The 13,747-nt window shown below is 41.2% G+C and overlaps 1 protein-coding gene across 1 annotated transcript in view; it reads left to right on the top strand.

Annotated features, from left to right (window-relative positions):
* The window catches only part of LOC123966954 (matrix metalloproteinase-24-like), a gene marked incomplete at its 3' end in the record, with an annotated part of 45,721 nt that extends 32,126 nt beyond the window's left edge, over positions 1-13,595 (top strand). Inside the window, exons 2-5 of the mRNA XM_046043030.1 lie at positions 620-768; positions 2,268-2,384; positions 12,802-12,901; positions 13,391-13,595. Coding sequence (XP_045898986.1) covers positions 620-768; positions 2,268-2,384; positions 12,802-12,901; positions 13,391-13,595 — 571 coding nt within the window. The remainder of the gene's footprint in view (positions 1-619; positions 769-2,267; positions 2,385-12,801; positions 12,902-13,390) is intronic.
* Between the last annotated feature and the right edge of the window lie 152 nt (positions 13,596-13,747).

The following is a 13,747-nucleotide window of genomic DNA, read 5'->3' on the forward strand; positions in this document are numbered from 1 at the left end:
GGGGGGGGGGGGGGGGATTTTTAGGAAAGAGAATAAATCCCAGGTAGTTATTGAGAGCAGAAATATTGTCCAAACTAAAGAGGGTCACCTACAGAAAGTCGGACCTCATCAACAGGAAAGAGAGTCGTCGGCTGATGATGGACAAATGAACCAAATATCAAAATAACAACAGACTCAGTACTGATTATACAACGCATCAATATGTTTCATATTTAATTTCTGCTGATAGAATTGGATTCCCCTCTTAGATAATTAGTCTCATTGTTCTTTTTTCTTGGAGAGTATGCTATTAGTCACTAATGGAATGACTTACCATCACAAACATTTTCAAACATGCTTACATCTTTAATATTTGAAGAGATCCTCCTGCGTGGCTGCAGACGATGAAACTGGAGAAACAATTTAAAAAAAATTTTTTTTTCTGCTCTAATCAATTAGTCGAAGAAATCCAAAAGCTACTGCTCATAAAACATTTTCTTTAGTTTAACTAAACATAACTGACGTATTTAGGGTCTGGTTTGTGTTAGTGTGTTGCCACTTTGCTCTGTGTCAAACTGCATTGTACTGATCGTCAGCATCATCTGTCTGCTTCTCTTTGCACCACTTCTCTCTCTTCCAGACGTGGCTGAAGAACTACGGCTACCTGCTGCCTCACGATGTCCGCACGTCAGACCTGCGGCAGGAGAAGGCCATGCAGTCCGCCGTGGCCGCCATGCAGCGCTTCTATGGCATTCCTGTGACGGGAATACTGGACGAGACGACTATAGAGTGAGTCACGAGCCTAGTTTAGATCCAGTCGTTAGAATCCAGGTGATGATGTTCCCGGCAGAATGTGTGACTCAGAACAAAAACATATCTTAGAGAAAAGGGAGAGAAAATTACCCAAATCCAAAAAAGACACAAGGTTTAATTTTCTGAAAAGTTAGACCAGGTGTCATTAAACGTAATCCATTGTCCAATAGCGATTTTCTTGTCTGGCGATGGGTTTGTTGTAAATTACACTTTGCTACAGTGTGTTGGAGCGGCCTGTCTGCTGTTTGGTGCTGCGCTGTTAGTGTGCAATATGTTTAAAAGAGCTTTTTTAGCTGAACACAGCTGCCTGCTGCTGCCGAAAACGATGCTATGTGAGCAGTGAGATTGAGCCAAAACAGTAAAGCGCCATGAAGCTGTTTAGAGCTCAGGGATACTGCAGAGTCAGGTGATAACTCTCTGTGGGTTTGTCACTAAAATCGACTCCTTTCACATTACACATTTGATCCATCCAAAACTACTGATCGTTACTGCTGTAAATTTAAACGGGATGCCCGTTCTTCAGTGTGCGAGCTGGAAACAATTCTGTGAATCTCAGATTCAGTAACATCACGTCACGGTCTTTGTGAAACGTTTTGAGACCACAGGTGTGATTAAAGGCCATGCAGATTATCTATAACTGAGGATAAATGGACTCTAATTGGCCTGACATATTTAGTCTCAGCAGCTTCTTGGCTGAGCTAGTTGTTTGTGTCGCTGATGGTCTAAACAGGATTTTTAACATAATGCTCTAAAAACAGCCATCGTCCTTGTTGTTGTTTAAATTCTGTAGCTGCTTTATGTGAATTGCTAACGTTGCCTGCCGTTACTGTTACCTTGTTTTGGGTCCTCTCCGTGGACTCGATGCTCGACTGCTTTCTGCTCAGATGCTGAAGTGTTTTACAGCAGACACATTGTACAGAGCTGTTGTTTTCTTTTAGCTTGAAATAACCCCATAATTTGGACACTTTCTGTCTCTACTGTCTCTTCCTCCACTTTGCAAACGGCGGCATCAAATCACATCGTCTTCACTTGTCCACAACGTAAGCGCGTTGTGCAACAGTAATAACTGTCCATATGAAACAGTGTGCTGTATATAGATGTTTGGATTAAAGAAGCAGCAATGCAAAGAATTTCTCGATAAATCGTTTTAGCCCTAATGTAAATAAATGGCTAAACCAGAGTGGTATGGAAAAAAGGAGTTAAACTAGGGTTGGGGATTGTTTCAGTGTTATCGACTCAGATTTGACTTATTGAATCTCGATTCTGGTCTAAACACCTCCACCAAACCCCCTAACTTGTTTAGTGAAGCTAAGCCAAAGCGAAGAACTCTTAGCGAATTTAGACTGAAATAAGTCCAGCAAATGTTCATGAACAGAAAAACAGAGATTGTTGGCAGTGAAACCAGGAAATCAGATCAGATAAATCAGGTTTCACCCAGTATTGATAATGTAATTTAAATGTCATGTTGTGTTCAGGTGGATGAGGAGACCTCGCTGTGGCGTCCCAGATCACCCTCACACAAGCCGCCGGCAGAGGAATAAACGCTACGCCCTGACGGGACAGAAATGGAGAGATAAAAAGATCTCCTACAGGTATCTATCTCTGTCTATCTATCTATCTTCCAATTACATTTTCTTCTTCTGCCTTCCACCACCCTCCTCCTCTTCTTTCTCTCTGTCTCTCTCTCCCTCCCAGTCTGAACTTGGCTAGGTCTAATGTAAATTAGCTCTGTCCCATGGGACCCTGAAAGCATCTCATATCCCCCCGCCCGTCTCTCCGCCTTTCTCTTCATTCCTCTTCTCTCTCCACCTTATTCTTTATTCTATTGTCTTTTCCTTTCCACATACAGTAAAACCCTCTGCTGTATGACGAGCCCACCGGCAGCTCAGGCATGTAATATAGGTCTAATGCAGATTAGAGCCGTCCCACGAGATACCGAACACATCAGCTCCCATTGTTGCTTCTGCCCACTTTATCCTCTCTCTCTCTCTCTCTCTCTCTGTCTCTCTCTCTCTCTGTCTCTCTGTCTCTCTCTCTCTCTGTCTCTCTCTCTGTGTGTGTGTGTCTCTCTCTCTCTCTCTCTCTAGGTCTCTTTCCCTCTTTTCTCTCCCACTCAGTCCCTCTCCTGCTCTCAAATTCAAAATAAGCTTTAGTGTCATGAATCAAATAAAAACAATACTCCATGGAACCCCCCCCCCCAAAACATATTGATGCCTTGTTCCCATCTTCTCTTTCTGTCTGCCATTATTGATGAACAAGTCCAGCTACAGTTTCAAAGTAACAATGTTCATCATGACCAAATATTTTTTCATGAACTCTTTTGTGGTTTTTTCCACTACAGGCACTCAGAAATCCGTAATTTAAGTTGTAGCCTTTGTCATGAGTTCTGAGTTCCTGCACCTAAATTTCAGTTCCAGTTTCAATACAGGCGATATTCAGATTCAGACCGTCATGTGTGTCCGACCCGTTCTCATCCCAGGGCGTCATATATGGATGCTCTGTCAAGACTCCTTGGCGTCGCTTTTTAACGCCCTTGGTAAGCTTTAGTGCCGCAGTCTTCAATTAAAAATTCAAAGAGGTCCATTTAGAGAAAATTTCCCCAAGCAAAGGTCCGGAACATCATAACGACTAATTTGGGTTATTATTCAGTACCATAATGTATAGTTGCATCAACGTGTGTTTTAGTCAACAACTGACTGTCAAATCAAGTATTTCAACAATATTTAGGCTACTTTCAGTTTCACATCAAACTGGAGAGATAACAAATGTAAATGCTCCGTACTTGTATAGCACCTTTCTAGTCTTTTCGATCACTCAAAGCGCTTTTGCACTACCTAAGTGCTCAAACAGAAACTAACATTCACACATTCATACACTGGCGGAACAGCCACCAGGGGCAATTCGGGGTTCAGTATCTTGCCCAAGGACACTTCGACATGCAGCTTGGAGGAGCCGGGATTGAACCGCCAACCTTCCGATTAACGGAACCAACCAAACAATAACTTCTCTAACAATAAATTCTAAATTAAAGTAAACTAAAGGCTGCATTTAAAAAAATCATAATAGTTTTTTAAATGTGCATCTTAAAATAAAGTGCTCGATTTCAGAAAAATAAGAATAAACAGAAAAAAACAGTGTAACTTGAAGTGATTGAAGTGTTGTCTCCACCAATTTTATAATAAACACTCAACACATCGTGACAAATGAACAGCTTTAATACCTCCTCTTCTCTTTCATTCCCTCTGACTTCCCTACTTTCTCTTGTTCAGTGAGAAACGTAGGATAGACTAGGATTGGAGATATGAGAGATATTCTGGTTCTGAACTGCCCATGGGAAGAATCTGTACATTCTTGGTTAAAAGCCGCGTGAAATCACATGAGACGATTGGAACACGTGCAATTGGTCTGTGAGTTTCCTGGGCTGCTAAACCAGTAGGCTACAGTAAATGCTAGAAAAGCTGCGCGGGTTAAAATAGAAATGGTCCATCACGAGGTTTTAATTCTCAATAATAGATCGGTTATTGGTCCAGAGGGCGGCGGCTGGTTCCATAACCGGGCCGCGGTCCACCAATTAGTGGTCTCTGCTTTAGCGTCATTTTTGTTTGTGTAGGGCTCCGCGGTCAAGTTAGCAAGAATAAATATTTAACGTCAGATTGACTTTCAAAATAAAATTATTGGTTAATGTAAACATCCTAGTTTGTTAGACACCAAAACTACTTATTAGGTTTAGGAACTGACTATGGTTTTGGTTAAAATAACTATGTTATTGACGTGACTTAAATTAGACTAGGTAAGTAAAGTAACACTACCTACATAACTTGCTTAGCATCAGCCCTGTTTCTGACCCACCGTCCACCCCAACCACCACCTCACTCTGACTTTTCTGTTATTTTTTAGTAGTACCTCTAATGTTGAACAATGGCGCCAAAGGGCGTTCCCCAGTGCATTGAACTCAAACAGGCTGGTGTGTCTTGCTGCCTTGGTATGCGTTTGTTTGTGTGAACTGTAGGTGGTTTGCACAGTGTCGAGGAGTATGTTAATTTAATTAAATGTTCCAGTTATAAGGAAGAGAAACAAGGTCTTACGGGTTCTTTCAGGTTGTGGGAGGCTCCAGGTTAAAGAGCTATTTGTGACCAGCAGAGACAACCTGATTCCTAAATGCTCCATTCTTATATAACTAATTCACTTTAACAAAAATGTTTTGTATAATTAAATAAAAGAAGATATAACATATTAATTAGCGAGCTACTCGTGGTTGTTGGACAATTTGTTCTTTTGCTGCCAGAACTGCTATGATAAAGACTTTTTTATTTGGAAATGTTAATCCCTTTTCACCCTCCCCTCTCCTTCTCTCCCTCCTCCTTTCATCACTTCTCTCCTCCTTCCTCCACACCACTTTACTCAGAGCTTTATAGGTCTAATGTAAATTACGCCACTCCCACGAGACACTGAAGGCATCCCAGCTCTCCCGCATTACAGCTACCCACTCTACAGTGTTACATAAAACTCACAGTGTGTGATCACAGTCCTATCTGGTTACCCCTTACTGTATTTGAGTCTCAGCCCTCGTCTTTATGTTTCACCTGCTATCAGCTGTCACATTCCTGCAGCACAGCTCTGTTGTCTTCAGCCCTGCTGCCGTTGTCCAAGCTGCATTACTGTAATTGTTTTTAACTTAATTGTTCTTCTTAGGCGCCAAACCATCTCTAGAGCCAGACTTGTCTCATATGAATTACACTCATATGTAACTAATTTCCATTGGCTAATGTTTCAGAGACGTAATGCTGCCTGAATTACATTAGTTTATATACTGATTTATGTTTCCTGGCAATGTTTTGCTCCAATGCATGAAGTGATCCACGTTATTCCACGCTCTAGGATGCCATGAATTATGGATCTGTGAGAGATAGCGGTACGATACGCATTGCTTCTCTTTTCTTAGAGATTTTGGGGGAAATAAATGATGTGGGAACAAAACCTGTCACATCCTAAATGTGATCCCACCTCTGCCGTCCACAACTGAGGAGGGATGGAAGGATGATATGGTCAAGATACTCCAACAAAAAATATTTCTTGAGTTGATCAGATACACCTGAAGGCTTGAAAGTTGGCTGTTAAAAATAGTTAAATGTCTTAAAAGTATTAAACGTCTATACGAGCTCCTCATCAACATTCCTGCTTCATAATCTACTTCTCTGTTGTCTGTATGAACCCAAAATCTGGCTAGATAAACTGAAAGTGAGAGCGCTACACAGAAGTAGTGTATTTAACCATATGTTGCCCTGTGATACAGCGTAGTCAGCCCACATTCAATCTCACGTACTACATTAGCAGAATGAGAAATAAAGTGTTTAAGTGTGCTCACAGATATTAAAGAAACCTGTGATATTTAAGGATATTGATGAGCTCAGCCAGCTTCCTCTCCGCTCTGAACAGCCGTGCTGGAGCGGTATGCTGACACGAAACTGACAGCAATGCAAAGGAATTTTAGGGCTGCCGGCAACTGTAAATTATCACCCGCTGCTCGATGCTGTAGCTGCAGGATTATACAACTGTGTGTCTCTAAATGAAAACTTCCGTTGATGCCTCAGGACAGGGAGGTGAAATTTGAGAGAGAGAGAGAGAGGAAACGACAAGGGAAGGAATAAAGTAGAGAGACAGAGTAATAGCGAGAAAGACGCTTAACTTTGATGCTTCTGCAGCATTGTTCTTAACTTTTCTGCCAACAAAGCATATTTGATTGAAACGGAGTTGAAAGAGGACGAGGCGCAGCAACACAGAGAGAACATCTGCATCTTTAGCTGCTCTGCCTTTTCTAACTGTAGGGGTTCTGTTGATGATGTGTCTGTTTTTGAGCGGATGTAAATGTAGAAAAGTCAAAGAATCACAGATTTGTTTGATCTATTTTTAGCCACGCTAGCGGCATGGCTCCAGGGATGGCAGTGTTTGTCGGTACATCACTTTGGTCCAGACTGAAATGTTTCAACAACATACAGCATGGAATACCACAAAGATTTGCACCGACATTCACTTTCCCCAGAGGATGAATCCCTGACTTTTCCTATAGTGCCACAACGAGACTGACAATTTTTAGTGAAATATCTCGACATCTATTGGAAGGATCAACACATTCTCATTCCCAACTCGTCACATATGGACATTTGATCAAGACCCCTCGGCATCGCTTTTTAATACCGTGGGTACCCTTTAGCATCATTTTGGACGCGTAGGTCAACGGTCAAGTTAGCAATAGTAAATGTGCAACATCTGGTTAGACTTTCAAAATAAAACTAGTGGTTAATGTTGCGAAAGGTCACAGTTTAGTTAGGTTTAGGGAAAGGTCATGATTAGTGTTACAAAACACAAATTAATTTTACTTCACTAAAAACAATCAATGTTGACTTTTTGTTTCATGGGAAACGAACACTGACCGGTCTTCTGGGCGAAAGTCTGGTTTCTGGCTCACTCATCCCCTCCTTACTCTGACTTTTGTGGTTTTTTTATATCCTGCACTGGCTTTTAGCGTTCATAATGACGCTACAGGGCTTCCCCGAGTGCGCTGAACCATGACACAAAGGGGCTTCCCAGTGCGTTACAAACTCAAGCCAACGGGTCTTGACCATGCGTCCATATGTGAAGACTTGGGAGTGAGAACTGGTTGAAAGGATTGCCATCAAAGATGGCACAGCTATCTGTAGTCCCAAGAGGATTAATTCTACTAACTTTGAAGATCCCCTGACTTTTCCTCTCGCATCACTAGCAGGTCAAAATATTCATATATTTGGTTTAGACATTCATTTTCCCCTCAGGAATAATAACGTTAAAGATCCTCTGACTTTTCACCTATAGAGCCATCATCACAATGTTTATTTTGTCATTGTAACTAATGACATTCCCATCAGCCGTACTTGGTGCCTTATTAGGAGATGTTAGCATGGTAACAGGCTAAATTCAGATGGTTAACATATTAAGCATACCTGCTAAATCAGCGTGTTATCATTGTCATTGTGTACTTAAGTGCAGCCTCACAGAGCCGCAGCATCGCACACTCTGTTTTCCTCTCTTCTCCTTTACTCTCACCATTCATCTTACTTAGCAGTCTCTTTAGTCTTATTTAGTAAACTGCTGTGAAACAGGAAAAGCTTTCATGAAACATTGTTTTCACTTCAGGTCAGACACTCGTACTGGCCCATTACCTTCACTTGATGCCATTGACTTTCATTCTCTGCAGTACAGCATGTTATTTAAGGGCATCGGGTGTGTATGGCTGCTGTCTGCATATCCAACTGACTTACTAGACGTGTGTGTGTGTGTGTGTGTGTGTGTGAGACAGTATACCATCTGTGTGTTTTGGCCACAGGTCATTTGGCCAGCTTCATTGCCATAACGTTCCACACCATTTACTCAAATGAGACAACAGGTACCAAACTGTCTGTCTGACGCATGCACACACACACACACACACATCAATCACTGGGCCACTGGGTGGAAAGATGGATTTATAAAAAACATTTTATAAAGGGATTTGTTTTGCAGACAGTTATGAAATGCAGTAAAAACTTTAACTCAGGGGTTTTCAAACTTGAGTCCACTTTCATAGACAGACAGGGCATCACATCAGTTTGTAAAATGTGATTGAACATCCATCAGTTGCAGAAACGGGCACTTTTTTTTATTTACAAAACGAAAAAATCAAATGTTTCTCATACAAGAATATGATGAAACATGTTTTTTTTTCCCCCTCACTGTTCAGCTCTTTTATGTAACTCACAAGGAGTTGTTTACATAGTGATTCACTGCACGACGTCCCAGCTAACAGCCTGTCAGAGAAGTCGAAGAAAAAGGCTTAAATTCGCTTAACTCTAAGAGTCAGTGTGGCTCTTCAAGATTAGCTGAGACAGCACAGACTCTGTCCAAAGACACTAACAGTCCTTAAGATATATTCCCTCTGACTCTACAACAACCTCCTTATATTTCAAGTCATGTTTTATATCTGCAGTCGCTCTGAATTTGGCCATTCACAGCAATCATCAAACAGAAGTCTAAGTACAATGTAATTGTGTAAATTGAGTTGTATTCCTCCCACTGTCCAAAGACATGTGACCTACGTTGATTGGTGACCCTAAATTGTCCTTAGGTGTGAGTGTGGGTGTGACTGCTTGTTTGTCTATGTGTGGCCCTGCGATGGACTGGCGACCTGTCCAGGCTGTCTCGATGTCAGCTGGGACTGGCTCCAGCTCCAACCCCTGTACGCAGGAAAAGCAGTTGACGATGGATGGATGGATGGATGGATGGAGTTGTATTCCCCTCATGTTGTGTTTGGGGTCCTGGAGATCCCGGGACAAAAAAACATACTTAACATTCTTCAATCATCTTGACTCATGACTTTTTTCAGAAATATAAGAACTGGTTAGAAACATGTTTCACAGGCCCACTACAAAAATTGATGTATTGCTTCTGTTCGGTACCACAGCTGTAAAACTTGGTTAAATACGATGGATTGTAATTTCTACTAGTTCAGTGCCCGTTCACAGGGGTTGTTGTGATGCCTCCTTGAGCTTTTTAGTGCAGTGCTTGTTCAAAATTTGCATCTCACATTGGTTTCGCCTGCAGCATTAATAACACTGTAACAACACGGCAGTGGCGGAGATACTGCTAGATATTCAGCGCTTCCTTAGAGCTTCATTACAGTCTAACAACTCCGTTTCAACACATTCATTTCTTACATGTATCACAGAGTGCATCAGGGCATATAAGCCCTTTGCTATTGGGCTTTGCTATTGCAGAGCAGGGTGGCTGTTGTGTAGTTTATTCAGAGTTTATTAGTTCTGAACCTGTTGCGTTTCCGAATAGCACCACTGCATTACCTTGGGTCTGCAGAAACACACCCGCCACGTTGGAGGTCAATTGGATGAACGGTACTCAACATAATCGAAATACAAACACACACACACACACACAGGGGCGGCTGTGGCTCGGGAGGTAGAAGGGGTTGCCCGTTAATTGGAAAGTGGGCGGTTCAATCCCCGGCTCCTCCAGGCTGCGTGTCGAAGTGTCCTTGGGCAAGAAACTGAACCCCGAATTGCTCCTGGTGGCTGTTCCGCCGGTGTATGAATGTGTGCGAATGTTAGTTTCTGTTTGAGCACTCAGTGAGTGAACGGTGAATGCAGATGTAGTATAAAAGCACTTTGTGGTCGAAAAGACTAGAAAGGCGCTATACAAGTACGGAGCATTTACATATACACACTCCTGCCTGTATTAGAGAGATGACATTTCTCTTTCTTTACTTCTACATGTTTGGATTTCTGTTGTTGGGGTTTGTTTGTATGCGGTCAAACCTCTCTGGGATCTAACTGACCCCAAACATAACACCATTATGTAGGATAACATACTATATTTGGTGTTATCACAATGCTTTTTAGGAATTTCCATGTTTTTTTGCCACTTTCCTTAAATGCGCGAGCTTAGTTTGTGTCAAAGTGAAGAGTTACCACTTGAATACTCATTTGGTTTAAAGGGGGACTATGTCATTTTTGCAATTATTATTATACAAGTGCCAGTGGGGTCTGTGGCGCAATGAGAGAGTAAAGCCAATGTCTGCAGAACACAAGGGTTAAGAGCCAGTAGGTTCATTGAAGATGTGGCTGTAGTTGATGATGAATTATGCTACTTTTCCTCTTAACATCTCATTTAAACTCAATTTGCATTTCTGATCGTTCAAATCATGTTTTAAATTCACTCTATCACAGCCCACAAGAGAACACATCCATTCCCGATGTGACACAGTGGCCCACTCATAAACTACACAAGAATATTCTATTTCTTTGCCAGATGGAAAATTATTTATTCTCATCAGGAAGCTGTTGCATGATTGTTGAATTATGGAAACTGTGTAATGTGCTGATGATTATTTCCATAATGTATTTTTTTTTTTGGTGGGGAACAAAGCATTTGCACCCTGTCGAGAGACAGATTGTGTGAAATGAACTCTGCCGCTTGCTTTGCTGTCTTATCCCTCCGCTTTTTTTCTTCATCTCGCTCGCTTGTCCTGGCTTTTCTTTTCCACCCCACTCCCCTCTGCTTCTGCCAATCACTCCATCTGTCCTCCAACACTCTCTCCGTCCTTGTATATCACTCTCTCTTGTATCCTCTGGCACAGTCAGAAAGTGACACCAAAGGATTAAATGGGTTTTTAAAAAGAAGCTACTTGAAAGTGTTTCCACGCAGTATACAGTGGCAGTGAAGTGAGTGATAAAGCATGCAACCATATAGCTCTCTCACAGCAAATATACATGGATGGCACGTCTCCAGTCCTGCAATTACTCTGTAATGACCTTTCTGACTGTTTCTTACAGCTGCACATGCCTCAACTTACAGGGACAAAGGCTTAACTGTGCTGCTGCTGCTGCTACCTGCTGTACCAAATCCAAGTCCATTAATTTGACTAAATAATAGATTTATTTGTTGTGTTTTAACTTCTAATTATGTCTTGAAGCAATACTGGTATCACTATACCCAGTACCAGCGGTTATTATGACCCGTTGTTTTAAATTACTAAAATACTGATTTTAGCCCAGTGGTAGCGAGTCTCACGGTTTTACCTCAAAACTGTCACAAATGTATTGTTAACATTCAAAACTGCAAAAGAAAAACCTTTTGTTGACAATTAGTGACAAAAAGATGTAACTTTATCAAAACTTACTGTTTTAACTGTGGAATAGATTTTCATAACATACCAAATGTTCAGACAAAGGTCCTCAGTTGGAGAAACACTTAACACTAAAACTATGACAAAAATGAACAATTCTAACCTTTATTTTCATGTAAAATTAAAAATAATATTAATTATAATAATTTTAACAATGAGAAAGGAAATTAGATTATAGTTAAACATAATGGTAAACACTCTCAATATTAGCAAGTGATACTAAATTGCACATCCTGAATATGCTCACAGTTGCACTAGAGTATACATCTCAGATTTGTAATATTAGTTGTAAATATATTTTTAAAGGAAATTTTGTACATTATATGTTAGTTTGTGTAAATATGTCTGGTCTGTAAATCTTTGTAATCTGTGTCAGTTTTGCAGCTGCAACATTGCAATTTTCCTTCGGGGATCAATAAAGATCTACCTACCAACCAACCAACCGACCAACCAACCAACCAACCAACCATAGTAGACATGTTTTCTGTTTCATGCTGACAATCCCCACCACCTATAAAATATGCAGGGTTTGTTTTTAACTGTCAACAAGTAAACAGGACTAGCCAGCAGTGGTCTGCCTAGTTTTGTTTGTAGCCGTGCCAGTGGCGTTGCTCTGTGGAAAGTGATGTCCAACATGTCCTCATACCTAAACGTCAAAATTGGTCAGTGCCTCCCAAAACAACTAAATATGTCTGTTGGAAAGCAGCCACAGGTGTACCGGCCTTTAAAAGTACATTACTCACTATAGGTCACATGACGTTAAAAACATGGTTAACATTGTGAAGCAGTTTTTTGGGGGGGGTTAAGTTTAGGAAAACGTTGTGCTTTGGGTTATGTCAAGGAAATCATTAACGCTCTTTCACTCTAAATAACTCAACTTGAGGGCTCACTTTAACTCAACTTTGAGGGCTCACTTTAACTCAACTTGAGGGCTTACTTTAACTCAACTTGAGGGCTTACTTTAACTCAACTTGAGGGCTCACTTTAACTCAACTTGAGGGCTTACTTTAACTCAACTTGAGGGCTTACTTTAACTCAACTTGAGGGCTCACTTTAACTCAACTTGAGGGCTCACTTTAACTCAACTTGAGGGCTCACTTTAACTCAACTTGAGGGCTCACTTTAACTCAACTTGAGGGCTCACTTTCACACCTGGCTAATTGCTGCATGAATGTCGGATTGTGAGTTTTGCCGTCTGAATCTGAGGTTTCAGAAGCCGTTCAACTAGCAGAGATCCTTGTCTGCACATACTGTGTGTGGTTGTAAATCACACTTAATGCTCTGTTTTTGCTTTCCCGCAGCATATCTAACTTCACCCCTAAAGTGGGAGAGAAGGACACCCAGAGAGCGATCAGACAAGCCTTCAACGTGTGGCAAACTGTCACTCCGCTTTCGTTCCAGGTCGGTGAAAATGATGGCAAATATTTGAGCTTTTCATTATCACAAATGCGTCACCATCTGATGTTTTTTTGTGACTTACTCACTGATTTTGTTTATACTTGCATCTTTTTGAAGGTCGAGTTATGTACAATAGAATAAAAAGTAGAAAAACAAATGGAAGTGAGCATAATAAATGTAAGGATGAAAAGCTGAGGTGTCTTGTTTTACCCTTTTTAACTACAAATTGTATTAATAAAATGTTGTAACAGATGTTTACACTTTTAAACTTTCACATTTTCATGACAAAGAATAAAAAAATCATGTTAAAAGAATAAACTTTGTCATATAAAGAGTGTCTAATAAACCTGACAAAACATCTGGTTACAATCAGACATGTAAGTTGTTAATATCAGATAAGTGTTTAATCACTCCTGACGGGACAGTCTGCTCTGTCAGCTCTGCGTTTCCATATATTTTTCTTTACTCTGCTCTTCTGCTATCCCCGTTCAGGAGGTACCGTACTCAGAGATCAAAAACGAGGGTAAGGAGGCTGACATCATGATCTTCTTCGCCTCTGGTTTCCATGGTGACAGCTCGCCATTTGACGGAGAAGGGGGTTTCCTGGCCCACGCCTACTTCCCTGGCGCCGGAATCGGAGGGGACACACACTTTGACTCCGACGAGCCCTGGACGCTGGGCAACGCCAACCACGACGGTGAGGCATTTAAAGAGTTTCTGCATTTTTGTTTTAAGTGTGTCTTTGTACCTCGACTTTGGTCAGTCAAAAAGACAATGTAAGCACAACGTAAGGTGTGATGGCTTTAATTTTACCTGCACTCGTCAGTGATTTTTATCCTGTCCAATGTA

Source organism: Micropterus dolomieu, unplaced genomic scaffold, assembly GCF_021292245.1.
Source record: "Micropterus dolomieu isolate WLL.071019.BEF.003 ecotype Adirondacks unplaced genomic scaffold, ASM2129224v1 contig_14627, whole genome shotgun sequence".
Lineage (NCBI taxonomy): Eukaryota > Metazoa > Chordata > Actinopteri > Centrarchiformes > Centrarchidae > Micropterus > Micropterus dolomieu.